The sequence below is a fragment of the Charadrius vociferus genome, unplaced genomic scaffold, assembly GCF_000708025.1.
Source record: "Charadrius vociferus isolate BGI_N301 unplaced genomic scaffold, ASM70802v2 scaffold13, whole genome shotgun sequence".
NCBI lineage: Eukaryota > Metazoa > Chordata > Aves > Charadriiformes > Charadriidae > Charadrius > Charadrius vociferus.
The window spans coordinates 4,342,004-4,366,168 of record NW_009647763.1 but is presented as its reverse complement, the minus strand read 5'-3'; the positions used below and the strand labels follow the sequence as shown (position 1 = coordinate 4,366,168).

General features: G+C 41.6%; 1 protein-coding gene across 1 annotated transcript in view; it reads left to right on the top strand.

The window, feature by feature from the left end:
- Nucleotides 1–7,301: 7,301 nt before the first annotated feature.
- Nucleotides 7,302–24,165, top strand: part of TMEM181 (transmembrane protein 181) — a 26,463-nt gene continuing 9,599 nt past the window's right edge. Inside the window, exons 1-7 of the mRNA XM_009882317.1 lie at nucleotides 7,302–7,309; nucleotides 12,237–12,340; nucleotides 17,643–17,698; nucleotides 18,990–19,080; nucleotides 19,682–19,800; nucleotides 20,914–21,033; nucleotides 22,958–23,038. Coding sequence (XP_009880619.1) covers nucleotides 7,302–7,309; nucleotides 12,237–12,340; nucleotides 17,643–17,698; nucleotides 18,990–19,080; nucleotides 19,682–19,800; nucleotides 20,914–21,033; nucleotides 22,958–23,038 — 579 coding nt within the window. The remainder of the gene's footprint in view (nucleotides 7,310–12,236; nucleotides 12,341–17,642; nucleotides 17,699–18,989; nucleotides 19,081–19,681; nucleotides 19,801–20,913; nucleotides 21,034–22,957; nucleotides 23,039–24,165) is intronic.

Sequence of the window (24,165 nt, the reverse complement as noted above, 5' to 3'; positions counted from 1 at the left end):
GGGGGGGGACGTGGTCTGGCAGCGCCTCCGGGCGGGAGGGGCGGCACCTCTGCTCCTACCCTCAGGTACTAATGAGGTGATAAGAAGCAATCTGCGTTTGCATTCCTCTCTGCTGCTCCTCTTCCACTGGCATGGCAAGCCAGGGGAACGGGGGCTAAAGCAAGCGTGAAACGGTACCGGAACAGTACAAAACTGGCGAGGAAATCAGTGGGGGCAAAGGGACGGATGTACGCAGATGGGTACATCTACACACATGTTTCTTCTGTGCCTGGCCCTCTCTTCTCTTTGCATGTACGAGCAGCGGTGGATGGAGAGTATGAATGTTTTGGGATTTACACAAGGCTCAGAAGGGTTCCAAACATGACTGGGTTATAAATTAAAATAATTTCTGGGTCAGAGAAAGGGTCTGAAATAGCAGAATGAAAATCAGGGGGGAAAAAAATGCCAGGACCTACACAGAGAGTGAATGCTACTCAGCTACACGAGTACAGGTTGGGGAATGAACAGTTATATAACATCTTTGTAGAAAAGGGTATGGCCATTGCAATGCTTAAAAGAATAGCCTCTTTCAACAATGACATTGTCTTATATATGTGACAAAGATAAAAACAACTCGGGGTATACAACAGGAGCACAGTTTGCAAGGTGTGAGAATTAAACCATCTAATTTAGTCACCACTCCAGACATTTAGCTGGAACTGTGTCCAGTTCTGGGCACCGCACTTCAAGGGCCTACCAATGGAAGAGAGCCTGAGGACAGAGATAGGGACAATCAAAGGGCTAGAAAATATAGCTGTGAGGGAAACTTGGGGTTGCTCACCCAAAAGAACTAGGCCAGTTAGGGTAATAAGCATTTCTGTAAAGAGAAACTTCATGCTTATTTGGACAAAATACTACAAAATAACTTAAATTGTGGCCAAAAAAAGTTCCTATTAGACATTCAGAAAAAAACTGAGTGGCATGGATGGTAAAACACCATAGAATGGATTATCCAGGGAGACTGTAGTGTGTCCATCATTGCAGGTCTTTAAGAACCTTTGGCAAACACATACCAAGAAAGATACAGGTCCAGCAGAAACACTCCTGAGACAGAAGGAAAGATTAGGCACCTTGTGAGGTCTCTTCCAGCTCTTCCTTTACTATGAATCTGAGCGTAAGTACTTCTCTTTGTGCACAGTGCCCCAGTTCTCCTGCTTAGATCATTTGACTTCAGTACACTGTCTGTTTTCTCCAGTGAAGGAGCATGTGGTCCATTAGATTGAATTTGTCTCATTGTTCACAATAGCAAAAACTACAGAGACTTAGGGAGTTTGGAAACACTGCCTGACAGCTTGGCAGAGTTTAACATAGCCACCACCCTGCCTGTCAAAACAGCAGCTCCTTGTACCTGAGCGTGGTGTGAGAAGCCATGGGAAGGGATAAGGAATTCTCTGGCAATGCAATAATTAATATTGGCACTAGAATGGAGAAAGAAGATAGAGAGAAGATTTGGAGTTGCAAATAAGATGTCCTGGGAGAGGCATTTATTCAGCTTTGTTTCCAGAAGAAACCCAAGCTCTCCAAAGCAAATTGTCATTAACTCATTTTTATGACTAAAAGTGTGTGTGGAGGGACTTTCTGTATTGAAAAGAGAAGATGCCACTCCACGGAATCAAATGAGCTTGTAGAGTTAGTGCTAGATTGCCCTTTCTTCAGTGAGAGTATCCCCAAGAGGTAACAATCACAGGTCGTGAATGAAATGGAGTAACATTGGGCTCTTGGCAAAGCAATAACATTTCGTGACTTAGAAATCATGCTAGTACTTCTCTGCATTCCCAAGATCTTAACCTAAGTGACCTAGCATTAAATAAGCATACTGTTACTGTCACTGCATACCTGCTGTTCTGGTGTTTCCCTTTAACATTATGGATGGATGTAGCAATGGCACCTGCTCTTTAGATTCCTGGTAAGGTGGAGGGCTTCTTGATGCTACCATGCATTCTTCTTACAGCCAACTCTCACTTATGGGAAGAGGAATTAGATATTTCGTCCTCTTCTCTCTCTATTTTATTTGGTCACGTTATAGATGAGCACACTCAGGGATGTAATGGGGACCCTTACTGCTCTGACAGCAGAAGGAATTTGGGAAATTTGGCCAAGGAAATGCAGTGTGGCTTGTATTTACTTCAAACCATGAGGCTCTTTAAAATAATCACCTCAATAAGAGCAAATAGTATCTTATACCAAACTAACAAAATGAAGAGATGGTAAAACCATATTAAAAAGCATGTTTTCCCCTCTCACACACTGTATTCACAAATGTGCAGCTGTTAACCACCGCCAGCCTTAACTCTCCCCTCCCGCTGGTTGAGAAAAGACATTTGGTCATCAACTGGTGGTTTCCATTGCCTCCTTGGAAATGGAGCGATCTAGTCCACTAAGTGATAGGAAGCAGAGGAGGGGAGGGGGCATGAGCTTGCAAGTAATCAATACTTGCTAAAAAAAAAATAATTGGCTGCTACAGTCTCACTCTTGATTTCTGCAGGGATATCCTTCTCCGAGTGTCAACAGAAAAACTCAAAGCTGGAAAGCTTTGCAGCAGAGCTGACACAGGAATGGAAGAACACCAAGCAGTCCCCTTTGTGACTGGCAAAAAAATAGCTTTTCTTGACTCGCCAGCGCTAGCTGTGCGCTGTGCTGGTATGTGCTCATTCTTAGTGACAGGGGATTTGGTGCGAGGGGATGACCTAACTCAGAGGTGGCTGATGAAGCTGTTATCCCAAGTAGGTGTGCTCTTGCTGCACGGATGGCTGAGTCATTTCTAATTCAGCTCTGAGGCTGTCCCAGTTTAGTGACATCTTTTGGTAATGGTTTCCTTTAAAGCACAGTGCTCTTGAACATGTGGTTCAGCAACTGCCTGTAAACATCCTGTTGTTTGGGCAGGGTTTGGCAACTAAGGGTGGTAGGCTCCTCAGCCATCTCAAGCTATGCCATCCTCGTTCTGCAGAGCCCCGGGGCTCTCACCCACACTCTACAGATGAAGTGGTGTCAATACTAGTGAGTTTGTTCTGCCCAATATCCCAGAATAGTCTCTGAATTGTGTCTCCTGGTGTATTTCCCCACAAGCAAGTGCTAGTGTACCCGGCCATCTGGGAGAGGTGGAGAGAGCAGGGCTAGCCGTGGCTGATTAACACCATCTGTCTGGGTTAACAGTCCCCTTAGGCAGACACGGTGCTTTATGGTATGCTTGCAAAAGAGACTGTATATTTACAGACTAATGGGCATGACGGTAAACAACCTCATTGGCAACCCCCAATCCAAGGTTAGTCTGGACTCGGTACACCTAAGATTAGTCTGTGGTACACCAGGAGATGCTTGGTGCAGCAGATAAGCTCAGAGAAGGCAGAAGAAGGGAAAAGTGTTGTGCTCTCCCATCAGTCCCGGTGACTGCCACAGAGCATATCAGCCCTTGATTTATTACAGCAGCTTTCAGGTTTGTTCTAATTTATACCCCTGAAAAGTTGCTCCAAACAAGCCACTTGAATGAACAGTTTGTTCTCTGGTGTCTCTCCCTCCCACTCCAATATGTTCCTTCCTCCCCTAGCATGCCTCCTGGCCGGGATGGCAGGGCAGGGATTGCTGATGGCAGGCTGGCAGCCGGCGTCTCCCTCCTCTGCTCTCGGCATTTTTGAGTAAACTATTGGTGCGAAGACAGCTTAGTACCAATGGTACTAAACCATCTTTATTTTTATCTCTTGGACATGTTGTCAGTGAGATATGCGAAGCTCACCAGAAGACGCCAGGCCTTGCAATCAGCTGACAGTTATTTCGGTGGGAGTTTCATAACTCCATCCCCTAGCTAATGTTGAAGAGTTCAGCGTGACAAAAATGTTTTGATAAGAAAGCAAGCAATTAAAGTGCCTACCTGACAGAAAGGAGAGAGCAGGAAGATGGACAAATTGTGGTCTGACATCAGAGGTGCATAACTATAAGTAACAACTTAGTGTTCTTGAAAAATCAATTTCTGTGTTAATAAACGTATCCCACTGGCCAATCAGCTTATACATTGAAGCACCGTGTTGACACTGAATTTTGTAATAATACCCAGAGATTAAGATAAACGACCTACAATCTGCCCTGCTAAATAAGGGATACATTTTAAACTCCTATCCATGCAATAATATGACATTTTGTACAACAAAAGGACTATATATATGATATTGCGAAACATATTATTTACCTTGCAGCTTTAATTAGTGCTTGCTGTTGCTTATATGGGTAACAAGAGAGGTAATTTTAGATGATATTGATATTCTTAATTCCTCAGCTTCTCCTATTAGTGTTTCCAGTTCATTAAAACATAGTTAATCTTCAAAACATGTGGGAAAGGTTCACACACAGTGGTTCTGCTCTTTTGGCAAAAAGACCAGAGAATAGCACATCATTTGACTCAGCAATAAAGAGATGCTGTTTCATTTTCCTTAGAGAAACTCTAGTGCCTGCGTGTTCCAGAGAAGAAACTTGAAGTTTGCCAGAGAAGGCTGTTGTGATGAGGCTACACTTCTTCTCACTTTCTTAAAATCTCCCCAAGTGCTCAAAGTGGGAGTCTGTGAGAAGCCAAGGGGTCAACAGGACCTTGCTGGAGAACTGGAGTCAGATTCCCTGAAGGCTCATGCTGCTTTCCAGAGCCAGGCGGGACCTTCAGTGGCTTCTTCAAGCCACAGCTGGTACCTCTCTCTTGTTCTTCCAGGGCTCAGTGTCGGGTCCTGACAATCAGGGGAAGAACCCAAATGACCCCAGTGTGAAGTACACAGCTAGGGCTAGATGGCTTGAAACAGCAGGAGGAGGAGACTAACAGTGTAGCTTCATGACTGCTTGAAGCTGCCATAATCTGGCTCTGCGGCTGGAAGAAGCCATCCTACCTCACCTTTCCCTGGGCACACATTTCTGCTCTCTTCCTCGTCTGCCCACAAGTATTCCTGTAGCTGCACAGTGAGTGAGCAACCGATCCACCAGAATACTTTTGGGTTTTCTGAGTGACTTTTAACTCAAATAATTTCCATTATTTGATTCGCCCTTCTATTGCACAAACATTTGTGCTGGCAAAGGTCAAACAGCTCCAGAGAGGCTGGATTTCACCTTTTGTCACTAAAGCTGTAGGTATCAGCCATGAAAGTATAAACTGGTCACGGAAGTACAGCCTAAGCGTTGGGGTGGTTGGTGTAAGTAGCACCCTGGCTGTGCCAGCATTCAGCCTGCTTATTCAGAGATCAGCCTGCCTCTTCTTGCAAGCCTCAGTCACTGTACACCGTCCAGTTTCTACATCAGATGAGGCAGACGGTACCTTCTCGTACTATTTCACCCCAGAGCAGGTGAGACAAGACACAGAGGGAGGCACCTTCTTATACGGAGCCAAGTAGAGCGAGACCCTGACTGACTCCGTGTTTGCGGAGGGAGAGTTTCACAGTGCCTTCCCTCTAAGGATTTAGTTTGTAAACTCAACACCGCTATTTTCACAAAACTTACAGGGTGCAACCTATGTGTTTACAACGTGCTCACAACCCTTTGGAAGTTCGTAGATGGCAAAGAGATATGTGGCCCCATGGCTAATTGAAGTGAGCTGGATTTCAAGCTCTGCCACCCACGCCGTTCTCCAAGTGGCTTTTGAGAAGGCTGAGTCTGTCTGTGCTTCAGTTTCCTACTTGTTCAGTGAGCAGAATGTATTTTTGTTTCGAGGAGAATAAATTCATTCACATTAGTGAGAGCTGTGTGCCAGAGGGATTGGAGCGGCCACCCAAACAGCCCAGATGTGCGCACATAAATGGCAGCAGTTGTAACTCTGCAGCTGCGCTTCCCAGAATACTGGAAATTGTCACAGATGCTGTAAGCATCATTCTGTCATTTTCTGGCCAGGGAGAGCTGGTTGGAGAATCCTGAAGTGTGCTGAAAGTGACACACAGCATGTCATAGTCACCCGTGACCTAATGACTTCAAATTGTGGCTTGGCAGTGCTCTCCTGTTCCGAGCAGATACGGTTTGATAGGTTGTCCTGGTTACTCCAGGCTTTATTTTCTGCCCTAGAGTAGTGATTCTTGTTGATTTAAAATTTGTAAATGCCTTTTCTTCACCACTTGATATTACGCATTTCTCAAGACAGCCTTTTTGTGACATTACTAAATGAACATCAGTGCTGTAAGTCCCAGATCTAACTGATGGGATAAATACCAGTATCAATGACTGAATGAATTCCCAGCATGGTTCTTTTGGCTTCAGTGGTGTTACACAAGAGACATACTGGGTCCCATGGGTCACTGGTAATGATGTGAATTACCCGTAGGGCAACTGAACGAAATGAATAAGATTATTAACGTTAAGTACGTTTAAAAAGTCACTGCAATAAAACCACCTTGCCACCTAAGTAGGCTTTTAATTGAAGTACTTGATTGTTGAAGAGAGGATTTTTAAATTTTATGTTGACCGGTCTATCTAAATGTTTCTGGGGTGATCCTGAGATGGCTCTTCCTTATGTAGATGACAAAGAGCAAAGCTGGGAAGTTGCTCTGAATTTTGTCCTGGACTAGACACCAAGTACTCCCAGAGGTTTAAGTGACTGAGGTCACGGCTTTTTATAAACAAATATTAGAGCTGTCAAAAAATGAATACAAAATATAAGTTGGCAAAATCCCTAAATTTGCCTAATTCTCATGATTTCCGATCCCCACGGCTGGGTTGACAGTCACTGTTGCCCGGTCTCAGGGTATTTAATAGGAAAGCAGAACAAAATCCAACTTTATCTCAACATTTGTGCGAGAATAAAATAGCGTTAGGGGCCACCTGGAGCTTTTTATTACGTAGTGTGTTTAAAGTAGTAGCTTTAGGATTAAATTTAGGCTCTAATTTCGCGAGCTGACTGAATTCTCTGTTGAACCTGACCCACCTCTTGAACACCACGGAGCCGCCTGCAGGTGACGCGGCAGTGACGGCATTTTCACCCCGCTGGATACCGCCAGCCGCTCCCTCCGCCCCCGCCGCCGCCGCCACCGTCGCCGCGCCCGGGAGCGAGCGGCGCCGCGCAGGCCCGTGTCCCCTGCGGCTTGCCGTAGCGCCGCCGCCCCCCCTGCCAGCAGCGTCGCCCTTCGGCCCCGCAGCAGGGGGTTGCCGTGACGTCTCCCCGAGGCGCGTGGCGGCCGGGTGACGCACGCGGAAGCCGCCGGGGAGCACCGCTGGCGGTTGTGCCCCGGCGACGGCGGCGGCTGCCGGGCGAGGGCGCGGGCGCGGAGGGGAGGAGGGGGAGGTGCCTCCACTGCGCATGCGGCGCCGGGATGGAGCCGTGAGTGGTGGTGGGCGGGGGAGGAGCCGGGTGGTCGCCGCTCGCGCGCGGGGGTGGGGGGCTCGGCGGCGGGGACCCTGGCGCGCGTGCCGACGGCTGGCTGGGGGGCTGCCCTCGCGCTGGCGGCGGGAGCGGCCGTTCAACGGCCTGAGAGGAGCCAGGTCTCGGCGAGGGGGGGCGGCACGCACCGGCCCGGCCCGGCGCGACGGGGACGGGGACGGGGCGGGGTTTGTTTGCTTGGGGCCGCGGCCGGGGGAAGAAATGCCTTTCACTGTCCGGGTGCGGCAGTTCCAGCTTTTCCACCGTTTAAACCCCAATCTTTTCATTCGGTTCATAGACGTTAATTCTCGTTAAGGAAATCAGATCAGCAAGCGTTGAATTAATGTTTCTGAGGCTGCGGTTCGCCATTCAGAAACCTGACAGAAACTACTCACGCTTCTTTATAGAGAAACGCTGTGTTTTTTCCTCTTATGTGGTGAATAACACCCCCTTACCCCGTATCTCCTCTCTCAGATTGTATCTTGAGGAAAACTTGTTTTCCCGGATATGTCTCCTCATGGACAGAGCTATAGTCGTGACTAATCAGTCAGACTTCAGTGAATTTCCCAAACGACACTAAAAAATACCCCAACCCCACCCTGTGCACTTCAGCTGTTTGGCGTAGTCATGGTTTGCTGCCAGCTAACAGTATTATGTAGTACTGATAATATTAATTGTATGCATCTTTTCATGTAGTCATGTGCTGCCTCATTAGTTATTAACCATGGTGGAATACCTCTGCAAGAAGAAATTCAAGGTCTTCTGAGGGACACTGAAGCAAGCAATGTCTTTAAACCATGAGAAAGTGCAGTACGAACAGATAGACCCAGTACTATGAATGTAGGTAGCATATATAATCATTTAAATCAAAGTGGGCTTCATGGTTTTATTTGGGAGTGAGCCTAAAATAGAAAAGAGCAGTTGGAGGCAGAGATGTTGAGGCTAGTATGTCAGAAAAACTACTGTGCATAAAAGTGAGTTATTTCTGATTTTAATATCAACTCTGGGCTACCTACTGCTTAGTCCCACTTTTGTCACAGCCTTTCCATCTGTAAAGTAAGTCTTAAGTGAAAACTGTTGTATAAAAGGGTCTGTTTTTCATTATAGTCTTTAGTAAAGACTGAGTTGTGAAGGCACAAGAAGTGATTTGAAGATGAGGAGTAGCCTGAGAAACATTTTGCTCAACCATTTGAGCCAAAACTTTACTCAAAGAGCAAGATTTAACCTACTTTTACATCTCACATATGAATGGCTACTGAAAGATTGCAGTTGTTACGGTTGTGCGTTTCCATAGTTCACTCCATCACAGATTGCATTAGAGCAGTTTAGTTTTTACTGACTGCGATTTGAGATATATCGGTATAATATTTCTCTGTTTGTGTCTCAGTGCTTTCTGCTCCTTTGCAGTTAGTTTCAGACATATCCACTTTAATTATAAAATACTTAGTTTCTGTCCGAGTTAGGATAAAATGCAGTACAGGTGGTAAAAGCTGCCTGAGAAAATTTGGACAGTTGGGTGGCTGCTCTTGAGCTTCAGACTGCCTTGGCTAGGTTGAGTAAAGCATCTTCCATTGGTAAACCAAAGCACAATTCTTTACTTGTTTGAACAGGTGCTTCCAGAGAAACCTTTTTTGCTTTCCCCATAAACGCCTTTCAAACATTTAATTCTTTATTAGGCCTTTCAGGTGTAAGAAAGAAGCTGTTAGTGGGGGATCATCAACTTGCACTTGTGTATTCATAAATTTTGTATAATCTCTTTCCAAAAGGCAGATGTTAAACAATGAGCATACGGGAGAATCATTTTCTCTGCTTTGTTTGTCAGCTGGTGATAGATTGAAACGAGATATTTAAACCACACGAGGAAATTTAGTTATTGCAGCAGGGGACAATGAAGAATATAGGAATGCTATAAATTGTTGTTTGCTGTCATGATAAATGTAGTTAAGATTTGGCTGAGTTCTTACATTTGCTCCTACAAAAAGTGTCCATGTTGCCTTACTGACCTGTACAGTAGCATAGGCAGTCAGTTGCTTAAATGAGACTTCAGGAGTACCACTATGAAAGAAGAAGGAAAAAGACACCGTGTGTCCCTCCTCTTTTTGTTTAGTGCCAGCATGACTGTTGTTAGGTAGGTGTATACCTGCCCGTTTTGACTACTAGGTGTTGCACCACCTGGAGAGGAGTTGGAATAAAGAATGAGCCAATGTCTGGAACAAGTTTCTTCAAAAGCTTGCAAGTGCATCTGTGCTCTGGCACGTGAATAAACCAAGGTGATAATTGCTGATAGCTGTAAAGCTGTGAGTGTTGGCTGGGTGAACTCTGGTGATGAACTCTGGTGACTTTCCTGTAAGGACTGTGGAGATGAAGCTGCTTTTCACATTCACATTATGAGCTTTGAAATGTTTACAAAAACTTAGAAAATAGGAAGCTTATCAAAAGAACCAAGAGTATGCATAGCGTATAGAATATGCATAGCATATATCAGAAGTAGCCTGCATCAGATTGTAGCTGTTAAGTGGGTGCCCAGATGTAAACTATTAAGAACAGCATGAGCATATGTGATACTTTTCTGCATATATATGATACTCTTCCAGTCCTCAACTATCTTTAACCCCTTGACTTTTCAATCCAGACCTGGTTTCTGTGTATTGAATGGTGCTCAGTGGGTGCTCTTCCATGAAGCATTTGGTATCCACTTGAACCCTTACAGTTAATTTAGGAATATCAGCATTTTTGCTGATATATATATATATATATATATAAAAAAAAATGTACCATTTTTATATAGCAAGGATTTTCTTGTTAAGGTTAGCATTTTGATATCTCAAGATCAAGTCATCTGTGGAACTGAAGGATCCCTTGGAACAGATAGGAAAGTGCACTTTATTTAGTTAGTTGTATAGTTATTATAGTACTAGTACAGATGTAATAGCTTTCAAGTGGTTTAAGTGCATGAGGGCTGAGGTGTTAAGACATTGATTTAAGGAAAATATTGTAGTTAATCCCTGCAAAAGTTGTGCAGACTAGTTCTGGTTTAAAATGCCTCTATTAATTGGCGTTTTTCAAAGTCAACTTAAAATTATATTTGTCTGCGAGACTTCTGTGTGATGATCTCTGTGACAGAGATCTGATCTGTTCCTGTTTATGATTGTGATAATTTCATGTATGATTTACCTTTTTTGCCTGTACAATCGGAAACTCTGCCGCCTTAGACTGGGGTTTTTGCTCGGGATGAGGCCGTGTGTCAAGGGAAGTTACATTGTATGCCTGGAGTCCTGTACAGGCAGTTTGTGCAAACTTGTAGCATTTACAGTTACTTGCTTGCAGTTATTATTACTTCTGTGGCTTTTTTCCTCCCTTCCCCACCTCCTTTGTGAGTTAAATTAAGGTTTGGGTCTTTCAAACTTTAAAGTGAAGGAATAATGTAATTATTTTTGTAGTGCCTCATTTGGAGAGAACGCAGTCATTCTTAAAGAAAATACAGGTTATTATAAGAGCCTTTTACTAGTTTAAAGTGAATTGTTTGCCTTGCTTTTAAGGGCTGCCAGGCATGCAGGCCTGGGGTACCTGGTCCCAGAATTCAGGCTGGGCTTATTGAAAGGATTCCACCAGCTTTTCTGCATTTCTTCATTAATGTGGTGAACCAGTAAGAGTACCATTCAGCTGGTGAAAAGAATCATAGAATCCTAGAATGGTTTAGGTTGGAAGGGACCTTAAAGATCATCGACTTCCAACCTCCCTGCCATAGGCAGGGACATCTCCGACTAGACCAGGTTGCCCAAGGCCACGTCCAGCCTGCCTTGAACACCTCCAGGGATGGGGCCTCAACAACCTCTCTGGGTAACCTGTTCCAGTGCCTTACAACCCTCAAAGTGAAAAACTTCTTCCTAAAAGAAGTTTTATTCCAAGCTGAAAGGGAGCACTGTCCTTGAAGTCTTATGCTTTCATTTTTTTCAATGATAGTCCTCTTACAAATTTATCGGAAAACAACACCTTATGCACCCCACCCCCAATCCTACAGCTTTTCCATATAAACTGTACAATTTTCTGTGATCACACCTACTGGAATAGCACTACAAAACCAACTATAAGGTGGCTCATTTCTGGCATAACTCAAACCAAAATGTTGGCTGTAGTTTGAACTGGAAGTTACCCGTTTCCAAGGGAACGTAATTGGTCCTTTCAGGACTTTTTTCCCCCTCTATTTTGTCTTTAACCTAATGATAATCACCAACCAGTTGTGAAAGAGATGTCATTGCTTTTATGTGTATTTATATTTAAGTGTCTAATAATAAACAAGTTCAGGTTTGTATTTCCCAAGCTTTGGTGGAAGTCAGACAAGAATGCAAAGCCTGAGCATGCACATCTAGCAAATCTGGGGTTCTGCCTTACTCCTTGTTAGGGGTGATCCTGCAGGGATTAAGTATATATAAAGGGGGTAGAAAACTCATCAAGATCCTGTGCAGGTAACTGAGTTGTTGGAGATGTCAATCCCTTTAGGTTAAGCTATCATTGCAGGGGACCTGGGATCCTGGATGTTTAAATTATTAACATATGAATTAAAAAATGCAACTTTTTCTCCCTTTAAGAAATCTTTCTCTTGCTCAAGACTTAGGACAATAGAAAACCCTAGCATAAAAAGAATGGGCAAACTTCATACATTTGGAGTGCGGGTGTACATACACATACATATGTCTGATAATTCCTAGTGGTTATACTTGCTCTCTAAAGCAGCATTAGTTTTGTTTTTTCCCCTTGGTGTTAAATATTACCTCGGATTTTGGTTTAATTTTCTTTGCGGAGGAATGAATGGGATCTATTCCCCCCGCCCCCCTTCTTTAAAAATATGACCAATAGCTAATTCTGTGCTTTCTCTTTGCTTCCGTAGGCTGGCGCCGATGCGATTATACACTCTGTCCAAACGACATTTTGTTCTGGTCTTTGTAGTATTCTTTGTTTGTTTTGGTTTGACAGTCTTCATAGGAATAGCAGGTAAGGATGCTGTCTTTTTAAAAGATTACAGTTCTTGTATGCCTTGTCTAAACCTGTGGTATTTCCAGATGTATTTGAATGCTAATGAGCTTATTGCCTCTGAAATGTCTGAGGAAGCATTAGTTTTGACAGGGAGGGAGAAGTGTTTCTTCCGTCTCATTTTTTCATAGGAGTACTACCTACACAGATTTGGTATTTGCAATTGCTTTGCAGGAAACAGTCAGTAAAGCGAAACAAATCCAGCTTCACTGTAACATAATTTTTCAGCAGACCGCTACATTAATTTTCTTCTTTGTATTTGAGTCTGTAAAATGGTGGTGCCAATACTAGATTTCCTGTGAGGAAGTTGATAACTGCTTGTAAAGCCTTCTAGATGTTTGGGTGATAAATGCCACAGAAATATAAAATATTTTAGTAATGTAAAAATATGAACTTCTGTTGTCGAACATGTATGAGCTTAGGTCTCTGGTTTCAAAGACCTTTGTGGGAGTCATGATGTGATCTGGGAGGCTAATTGCTTTGTGCCTGGATACTTATCCTGGAGATCAGAGAGATTTGTGGAAGTCTGGTTGACAAAGATGCAGAGTGTCATTATGCCAGATGGAAAGTGTGGTAGCCCTCTGTATTTCATGTCACAGAGCTTTTCCAGGTCTAAAACGTACTTGAAAAAGAAGTCACTGTGCTATCACTGCAGTGTTAATAAGCTAATGCTCTGCTGTCAGGATAGCTTTGTCAACACAGCAGTTAAGTGACAGACAGGGAGTAGGGGAAGGAGGGACTTGTACTCATTAAGAAACCCGCCTCCCTTGTAAGAATTATTTAAGGACGTTACCACCTCCTCCACTTTACTGCTTATTTCCATGTCACCCAGCGTGTTCTCCTGTGCCACTCTGACACCTCTTGACCTGTCTGTAGGCTTATCTCTACCTTTGCCCTGTCCTTCACTTCCCTTAGAATGAGACAGGCTGCTGAGGCCTGGGACTCATCCGCTCCTGCCTGCCTTGGAAAGAAGGGGGGGGGTTAATTGGAGGCAGCTGTTTGGGCTTTTTGTGCCCATCCATGCCCTGTAGGCTGTTCATTCTTCATAACAGCATTAAATAATAAAATTTGTCTGTGAAATAAAACTTCCTTTCCTGCTGTTTGATTTATTGCAGCAGCCTAAACTCCAAACAGACATTCAGTTCATAAGGGTTAACCATTGATACTCCTTTGACTTGCCTAAGGATGTTGAAGGGCGTTATTTGGCTACTGATATACCGTGTAAATACATTTACAAAAATGCATTTCATATAAATGACAAAGGAAAAAAAACCTGGAATTGGCTTAAAAAGTGAACCATATTGGTAGCTGTGTATTTATACTGCCCAGTTGTAAGAAATACCAGAAAGTTGTTTTACGTAAGACTAGGCAAGAGACAATGCTCCTGGAGGAGAAAACTGAGCATTTCGTTCTTGATTGGTAGCAGAACTTGAAAGAGAGCTGTGTTGGTGTGTTACATTGCAACTGTGTGCAGAGTGATATGATGATCTAGTTGTCGTTGGCCCAGGGGACTTGGCTGCTGTAAGTAATGCTTGGTCTTCTGTAACCTGCTGGGGTCCCAGGATTTGCCTGTGCCCCCCTTCAGGAACTGGCACAGCTGTGGGATTCTTGTCCTTGTAAGACTGGTTTGCTGGATAGTTTTGTTGACAAAGCGTGAACACAGTTCATTATTATAACTTAATTATTTTTAAAAGAATGCTGTTTACCTTGGGAGGAGACCCACAGAACACTTACTGTGATGTTTTTCATGGCTTTTTTTGACAGCTCCTGCTTCCTGTGAATAGAGGGAGGGGTGCTAACAATCGAGTGCTCCCTCATTAAAGGGTGCAGTCTGAGCAAAACTCACCAAACCCATTAAGTAAATGAAAAAGTGGGTGATACATCCGTATTTTCTTTGCTACTTGAATATGCCATTGCCCATACTCAACATCTCTACCTGCAGTTTGGGAAGCCTAGCAGAAATCTTGCTTCTCATCTGAGAAAACAAGACAGTTTAATCTGAGGTGGCTGATGCTCTTCTGTTTTTGTAACCCCAAGACAGACACAGACTTCCCCCCCCCGCCCCAGGTTACACTCACATTCTTTCCCTTTTCCCAATAGGCCTATGTTATGTTTGGGGTGAGGCAAAGTGCAGAGCTCATTTTCTGTATCTGTGCAGTTTTCAGTTCACCACCTCAGGGTGGTTTTTTGCTTTCAGGTGTGATTCTGTTAACTGAGCAAGACTAAAAGGAAAATGGTAACAATGTAATTTAATCACCATTTTTGAATAATATGACCACAGCATCATTTTGGTCAGTTGCTTGAAAAATCTTTAATATGTGGTGCCAGCAGGATGAGGGAGGTGTTTCTCCCCCTTTACTCCATTCTTGTGAGATGCCACCTGGAGTATCGCATCCAGCTCTGGGGCTCTCAACATAGGAAGGACGTGGACCTGTTGGAGTGATTCCAGAGAAGGGCCACAAAGATGATCAGAGCGCTGGAACACCTCTCCTATGAAGACAGGCTAAGAGAGTTGGAGTTGTTCAGCTTGGAGAAGAGAAGGCTCTGGGGAGACCTTATAGCAGCCTTCCAGTATCTGAAGGGGGCCTACAGGAAAGATGGGGAGGGACTCTTTATCAGGGAGTGTAGTGATACGACGAGGTGTAATGGTTTTAAACTGAAAGACCGTAGATTTAGATTAGATGTTAGGAAGAAATGCTTTACTGTGAGGGTGGTGAGGCACTGGAAGAGGCTGCCCAAGGAAGTTGTGGAGGCCCCATCCCTGGAGGTGTTCAAGGCCGGGTTGGATGGGGCTTTGAGTAACCTGGTCTAGTCGGAGGTGTCCCTGCCCATGGCAGGGGGGTTGGAACTAGATGATCTTTAAGGTCTCTTCCAACTTACTTGGATTCTATGAAAAATTGCTAGAGGAGTAGCAGTTATAGCAGTAGAACCTCATTATTATTTCGCTTGCTGCTCTTAAAAACTGGGACTATGATCTCTCTGCCCCAACGTTGGTTCATATCTTCCGGTAAAAAAAGCCCAAACTTTTAAAAAAAGGCTCATTCTATTGTTTTTGTTAAGACTTAATGGCTGAAATATGATGATTTATCAACTATGAGCACTTACTGAAATTGTATTATGCTTTTCAAAACAAAAATGCCTTCAAACAATCTGCCCTGTTTATATAGACTTGAGAACTGAAAAGTTCAATGATGCAAAACTGATGTTACAGTGGGTGACGATTACTGAAGGTAAACTGTAATTCTAATATGAAGCTTTGAGTGTGATGGGTGATGAAATTCTTAATTTTTCCATTTAAAGTCTGTAAGATGGTTAATATTGTAGTTACAGTGGTTATAGAAGCCCAAGCAATGCTGTGTGTTTAGAGCTGTCATGACAGCTAACCTAAAATACTTCTTGCACAGACTGATCCCATGTTGCTCGTTTATGAACTTCCGTCTTTTCCGTTGTTCCTCTGTCATAACTTTGAAGTCCGTGGTCTTTGTGAACAACTTCTTGCACAATTTTTTTAATACTAAGTTTGTGGCTGAAACAGCATGTTTTGAGGATTAATAAATTACATTGAATTACCATACGCAAAAACATAAGGGGAGAGACCATTTGGACAGAGAAGTCTTACTGTGACTGGAAAGCTTCTAGAGTGACCCAAATACACACATGCATATATGTCCTGCCTGTGTCCTTACCTGCTATACAACTCCTCTGTGTTTGTTTACACCCCAGTATATACAGGCCTTTTTCTACTCTTCCCTTTCATTTTTCTGGTTTAGTCCTTTTGTGTATGTACATATGCATGCATGAATACATACTTTTGTGTATGTACATGCATGCATTCCTCTTCTCCCCAGTACCATGTGTTCTTGCGTACCTTAGAAGGCTAAGGGGAAGCTGTACCACTGTCTACAACAATCTTATCAGAAGATATACAGAAAATGGTGCTAGACTCTTCTCAGAGGGGCATGATGATAGGGCGAGAGGCAACAGACACAAGCTGGAACCCAAGGAATTCCAGTTAGGTATTAGGAAATTTTTTCTTATTTTAAGTGTGATTAAATACTGTAACAGGTCACCCTTGGAGGCTATGGGAGTCTCTGTCCTTGGAGGTATTAAAGACTTGACTGGACATGGCCCTGAGCAACCTGATGTAATTAAACAAGAAAGTGGACTAGATGGCCTCTGGATGTCTCTTATAACATAAGTTATGATTTTATTGCTTCCCGTTTACTGCACACAGAACTAGAGGTAGGGTGTGAGTGGATGGATGCAGTTGATCAGTATATGTTAAGTGTGTGTCCCCGTATCCAGAATGATTGGAGGAATGGTTGCATGAAAAGTCCGGTAGCAAGCTGAACGTCTCCCACTACAATTGGACATGAAACTCCATTGATTAAATGGATGGTATGTTTTAGGAGAAATTGTTTGTAGAACTTTTATGCAATTATATTTATTTATGTGACAATATACATAATATATTGTAGCCCCAGATTTCTATAGAAAAGGAGAGGCCTCATCTGAGTAAACTGAGAACTGTTTCTAAACAAACATGTGGGTATCTTGGCTTGAGCAGATCAAGGCGATGAAAATCCAGCACTGGCCAGAAAGTACTGTTATTGTGATTGTACAAGCAAGTATGGTACACGTACATAAAAAGGCATTGGCATCATGCACTCAAATACAATGGGATGTGTTTGTCCTGGTACCTGAGCCTTGACTGCAATGCATTATGGACACTATGCTCTATGTAAATCAGGTCATTGTAGCAGTTTGGCTGTAGAAACTTTGTAGTGCAATTAAATGTAGCGTTTTTTTTCAGGTGTTTTTTTCAGCCTTTGTTGAGCTTCAAGTTGCTGTAACAACAGTGCCACTGGTACTTAGATAGCTTTTTTGTAGCTATCTTTCATGATTGCAGTGTACAGCTTAGCTTGGGAGAAATACCATCTGGTTTGTTGTAAGAGTTAAGAGTACACATGCAGGGCTTCTGACATGGAGTTCTTGATTTATAATTTACTTCCTATTTAATCATGCCTAGAAATACTATGGCTGAGAAGCTTAAAAGAACATTCAGGCCAAGTTTATTAATGGTATTGAAATGTCTAAGTGATTTATCCTTCAGCTTAAACATCTGAAAAGTGGGATACTATTTACCTGCTTTGCAGGGAGATATTTTGTACAGTCTTTTGAAATCCTTTATTTATGTAATTACTTATCAGTAATACACATACTTCAATATTGTTTTCTTTCTTCCTTCTTATATATTGTGTAGGTCCTAATGTAATTGAAACTTCTGTAGCAAGAACCGACTTAAATAACAGCCTAAAGGTAAGAGTTAATAAATATTGTTGGATTACATGAATGACTTTATTTGATGTCGGTAATGTTAAACATTCCCCTCCTTCCCCCAAATTATTTCAAGTATTTAGATTTTTACTGGAAAACTTCTTGGCCATGTGGTGCTTTCCAGTTTGAAATTGAACGTGCAATATTGTATTGCCACTGTGTTATTTCATGAGTGGCTCAGCAGCAATTGGTAGTCTCTCACTTTTGTGAGCAGGTAAGGTAGGGAATTCTATGTGTTTCTGCACAGCAATTTCTGATAAAGTAACACTTGAGTGTTGATAGAATTCCCTGGTGAGTTCATGTTGGAGATTCTTGTAGAGGATCCATAAATAGAAATTGAGATCATAAACCAAAAAACAATGCTGTCAGTGGCAACTAATGATAACCCTCTTGTGATCCTCCTTTCTATCAGCGGGGAGGGAATATTTCTTTTCCTTGTTAACTGTTCACTGTCACGTGACCAAGACATGACACCTGGCTTCCTAACATGAACCTTCACATTCATTTTCTTGAAAGCTTTCATATTTTGGTTCTGTGTTCTTGCATTTTTATTTCTGTCTAGCTCTTCCCTGTCAACCTAATATCTAAAGTAATTTTTGTGAAAGTGCTGAAAAGGTTTTGTTGTTTCGTTTTGGTTTTTTTTAAAGTAAATTTTCTTTAAATACACTGAAATGTTTCTTTTTTTTTGTCTATTAATCACCTATATAAGTTTGGATTGGTACTGTATTATGGGTGGATTTTTTTTAAAGCATATTTTTATCTCAAATAAGAAAAGTGTTTCCTACACTTAGGTTTTATCTGTTAATATCTTCCATGCTTTTTAAATGAATGTGGGATTTTTAGGAAACCTAGTGGAAAAATAGTTGTTATTTTCATAATTATAGTTGAACATCTTTAAAACTGTGTAGCAGATTAGGGGTCACAAACCTGACTTTTAATGCAAAGTGCTAGAAATTACTATTTTCAGGTGAGGTCTCAGGATTTTGCTCTTCATATCTGAACTTTTTAGTTTTATTGCTGCTGCTTTTATGTGCTTTAAGTAGTTGTACCTTTCCTTGCTTCACTGCTGTGCAAAATACGTGTGCTGTTTAAGCTACTTCTGTGGAAGACTTATATTTGAGCTGCTTGTCATGCTGTCCACACAGTAGCACGTATTAATCTATTCCCAAAAATATTGTCACAAACATAGTTAACATGCCTTTCATCATTGTAACTACAGATATATCATGTAACAGAATAATGGGTGGTGCTAACCTTGTGGGTTTTTTAACAGCTGAAGCCATTTAACTTAAGTTCGCCACCACTGTCTACTTACAATCAGCAGCTGTGGCTGACCTGTGTCGTTGAGTTGGATCAGCAAGATGGTGAGAATCTTACCTAATTCTCAGGAAACTGCTATAACAACCTGTGTATTGTATCGTTAATGTCATCTGTCACATATATGATCCTGTTGCGTTCTGGCTATGGTTGGTGGGTTTTTCCTCGACACAGTTTCTTTCCCTCCAAGCCCTGCCTCCAGTAAAGACATGGACAGCACTGATCTTGAGAACTGGAAGCAACAGGTGTATGGGATAAGTTGTTTGTTATTTCTGTGAAAGCAGTAATATCTAGAGAATCTGTGTCTCTGTTGCTTCATTTTGGTGGGAGTTAGATGTGTAGATTGTAATGATAGTAATTATTCAATAAAAATTCCCCATAAACATGTGAGAAATACTGTATTAGTAATTGTCAATCTGTCAAGATTCAGTACAGGGCATTTGTTACTTACTGCCTAAGTATGTAAATAAAAAAGTTTTGTGTTTTGAAGGGCTTTTTAATTAATATACTGGACCTCTACTCCACTAAAGTATAACTGAATAACTTTGAGTCATCTTTGGATGTGTGTTTTAAACTGTATTTGGAATTCTATTTGAGATTTCATTTCTGCATGTAGGAATAGCTTAATGTGATCTCTTTTAATTGCAGTATCCCTCAAAAAGAATGTTACTATGACAGTCAAAGTACTTGGAGTGGTGAAGGATGGAAGCACACCATATGTTAATAACCAAGTTCACAATCGGACAAGATTACTCAGTTGTGCACAAGTATGTGCCTGCTTAAACAAAACTCTGGTGCAGTACATTTTCTTTAAATCTATTTGTGTGCATGTTACATTACATTGCAAATGAGAAGAATGTATCTGTTAAGTGTGTCTCAGGACAGACTCTGGCGTATAGTTTCATTTATAATTGAAACCTAGCTGGTAATGCTGAGCAAGGTAACTACCTATCAGTCTCTTTTTGTTTCCTTCTATGACTTGCATCTATTATCCCTTAAAGACCCCTCTCTCTTGTTAGTGTAGCTCTCTGCCAGCAAAGCGATGTGTGCTGCTAAGTCACCTAAGCAGATTTAGCAGCACTGAACAAAGGAATATTGTAGTAGAAGATTGGATCTAGGGCTCCAGAGGAGAGAAAAGTTCTCCCCCAACACCCAGTAGACGGTCTGGTTTAACTCAGCTGGCGTCTGTGTTCTGAAAAAGCCAAATTTCTTGCCACCTGTGAAGAAATGTTTAAGGTTTTGAGTTTCTAGTGTAATTTGCACTGAATTTTTTAAACTTAGAGATATCCAAAACAGCTTCTCCAGATGCAAGTCCTTTAAAAGGGGCATAGCTGAAGTTTTTTGTGATAAGCATATAGGGTAAATCAAATGTTTTCTTTTTATATATAGGCACGTATATATTAAATTTGCAGAAATTAATTAACAGCGTTCAATTAGATTTAATTATGCACTGCCAAGAGAGCAATATGCTTGGGTTTTCTCTTTCCTCTTAACTTTTAGAAATTACTTAGCACAAGATAGCTCCATCTCACAATCTGATGACCTAGAGCTTAACTGACAGAGTTGTTCAGGTCCTTCCTGGTGCTGCAAGCAGTTGCTTTCACCAGCTTAACTGAAAAGCTAGCCTTGTTTATCAGTTCAACCTTTGATCCTGCTGACTGACTTTATCAGTTTCTTCTGCTTTGTCTGGTATCTTTCAAGAAATTATCTGCAGGTCTTGTTTCAGTCTTATTCTGACTGATCAAGGTTGGTAAGGCATATAATAAATATCATCAATATCTGAACATTTGGAAACAAATTCTCCAACCTATACTAACAGTGCATATTCTGGAATAAATTGAAGGCTTTTATATGCTATTCTTCATTGTATGTGTTCGCAGAAATGCAGTGAAATCATTGTTGCTCACCTTGGCTACCTGAACTACACCCAGTACAACATATTTGTTACCTTTGAAGATCTAAATAAGTTAACGTACACCATCCAGAATATTACCTTCACAGTAAGTATAAAGTTTTATGCTAGCAAAGTAAATCTCTTTTATTACTAATGCTGGAGAAGTCTCCTTAAACTGTAATAAAAGTTATCTCATTTTTGAAGGTAAACAAAGATGCATCATAATTAATTTTCCTGTCACTACGAATGTCATAACTATTATATAGCATTTGCTGTTAATAAGGGTCTAGACCAATTTTTCTAACTCTATAAGGAAAGACTTTTCTTTCTGAACTGCTAATGCTGTTTTCTGGAACAGATAAATTTAGTCTAATTCCTGAGAGACATTTTTAACAGTAGACAAGCTAGACTAGAACATCCAGTTTTCTGCATTTGCTTGTAGAGCTGTTGCCTCTCTAAAGCATGGTATCTGTTTCAGGCTTTTCAGTGGGTGTATCTGAATTAGCAAGACTTTTCCCAACTTTACAAAAGCATGGACTAGAAAGATTTAACAAACTCAAAGAAAAATGAAGATTTTTTTTTTCTTTAACCATACTTATGACGAAAAGAAAAACATTTATTCATCTAAAATAAGCAGGCTAATAAAATAATTCACTAAAATAATCCCTAGTGAAATAACTAACTCAGTTCATAGTGCTAAAGATTGCTTATACAACAGTTATATCATCAGTGTGTGCCAATTGGCTCTAAAAAGAAATTTAGAAACATTTCCATTGGGAGCAAATGGAGCTAAACTGAATTTATAATACAGGTTACTATGGTATATTCTACCTGTGCAACATTCAGTATGTCAGAGCAGGTAGCAAGCAAAAATCTTACTGTAAAGCAAAAGTGGTTTTTATATATTAAATGAACTTCCTGGCCCTCCGCTGTACTCCCTCCAACAGGTTCATGTCCTCCATATATTGAAGGCCCCAGAGCGAGACGCAGTACTCCAGGTTGGGTTCTCACGAGAGTGGAGTAAAAGGGGAGAATCACCTCCCTTGACCTGCTGGCCACACTTCTTTTGATGTAGCCCAGGATGCATCATCTTGCTTTGCAGGCTGCCTTTAAGGCAGGCTTGTGCGCAAAACCAAAAAACCCAAAGCCCTGCTTGTCAGTTTATTTCATTATTACAATGGTCTACATGATCTCAGTTGAAATCGTAAATTGCCTTTTGTATAATGGGATTTTCATAGAAGTTTTGTTCTATGTTTATGCTTTAAAAAGACAGCACAGTGGTTGACAGATTTAATCCATTGAAAGGTAAAGCTTCTTGTTCAGATGGGGAGAGCGTATGTTGTACCAGGGAGTTTACATTTCAAAAGTGGCTTCAAAAGAGAAGTATGCCAGGTATGAGGTGAATTTTCACAGAGCAGAGTTTATGCAAACTGACATGTTACAATTAGTATTTGTGCCCTTATGATAATTAGAGAAGAAGGAGCTTTTCCTTCCTAGAAAAAAGTTCTTTATTTCTAATTAGCTCATTTATTTTCCCCTTCATTTTCTTTTTTCCATTTCTGAAACAAGCTTTAAGAAAACAAAACCATTACAGAAAGCATGACTATACCTTATCAATGTCTTCATAATCAATTTATGTATCTGACTGTTAATAAAGAAGAGCATACTGGATTTACTCAATTACTGGCATTCAGACTTTGACTGAAACTGCAATTGAAATCAATGATGAACATCCTTCTTGTCCTAAGAAGTGCTTAAACATACCACAGCATACTGAGTATGTTACAAAGCGTCAGGGTAAAAGAGCAGTAAGCATATTAGGCTGCTTTGGGTGTCTTTTCATCAGATAGTCCTATGGCTGTAAATTTATTTTTGTCTTTCCATGGTGACATGCTGGAATTCGGTTATAGCTTTAAATTTTGAAAAGCCAGAGAACTTTTCAGTGTCTGCAGAAAGTGCTAATTATTGATGTCGTATGTACCCTGTCAAAACATTGTTCATTGGGCTATTTATCTTCTGTTTTCTTGTAGTGGAAGACCTACAATCCAACTTTTTCACAAGTGGAAATATGGTTCCGATTTGTCTTTGTAGTTCTTACTTTTATGGTCACGGTAAGATTTTGTTTCAGTTTTTCTGGAGTATATTATGTTGGCAGCTGATAAGACTGCTCTGTAATGCTGTGTTTAGTAACTTAACCCCAGCCAGCAGAGTTGAGATATCACTGAATGGGTGTAAAAAGTGTTTCTAAAATACTTACATAGTTGCTGCTTTTATGTTTTTACAAGTGGTATTGAAGGGGCTTTAAGAAAATAGGATAAATGGGAAAACTTGTTTTTCTAAACTCTGATTTTGAACTGGACAGAAAGAATTTTGCTTAAACAAAGGAAATTGTGATTAGATGCTAGAAAAAAATATTTTTTGGCAGTGCAGGTAGGCTCTGACTTTGGAATAGGATGCCCAGAGTGTGGGCTGTCTATCTCTGAAAATGAGCAAAACTCAGTTGAATATGACCTTGATCTAACTTTAAAGTCGTCACTGCCTTGAGCGTGAGGACAGGCCAAATGACATCCAGAGGTCCCTTACAACCTAAATTATGCTATGATTTAGCTTATCTCTCCCCTCCAACCTGAAAAAGAAGTATTTGAAAATAAAAAAACCCACATAAAATCTAAAATGCAGAATTTTCAGAGTAAGTACGCTGAAGAACTGGACACTTGCACAGCATTTTTCTCACATAGATGATGTCACTCAACAGGTAACTGTGAAACACAGAATCACAGAATTTTCAGAGTTGGAAGGGACCTCTAGAGATCATCTAGTCCAACTCCCCTGCTAAAGCAGGATTGCCTAGAGCACGTTACTCAGGACTGCATCCAGGCGGTTCTTGAAAATCTCCAGAGAAGGGGACTGCACAACCTCCCTGGGCAGCCTGTGCCAGTGCTCCGTCACCCTCACTGTAAAAAAGTTTTTCCATTTGTTGGAACGGAACTTCCTATGTTCCATTGCCCCTCATTCTGTCACTGGGAACCAGTGAAAAGAGTGTGGCTCCATCCTCCTTCAACCCACCCTTTAGAGACTTGTAAGCAATAATAAGGTCTCCCCTCAGCCTTCTCTTCTCCAGGCTAAAGAGTCCCAGCTCTCTCAGCCTTTCCTCATAAGGGAGATGCTCCAATCCCTCAGTCATCTTGGTTGCCCTTCGCTGGACTCTCTCCAGCAGCTCCCTGTCCCTCTTGAACTG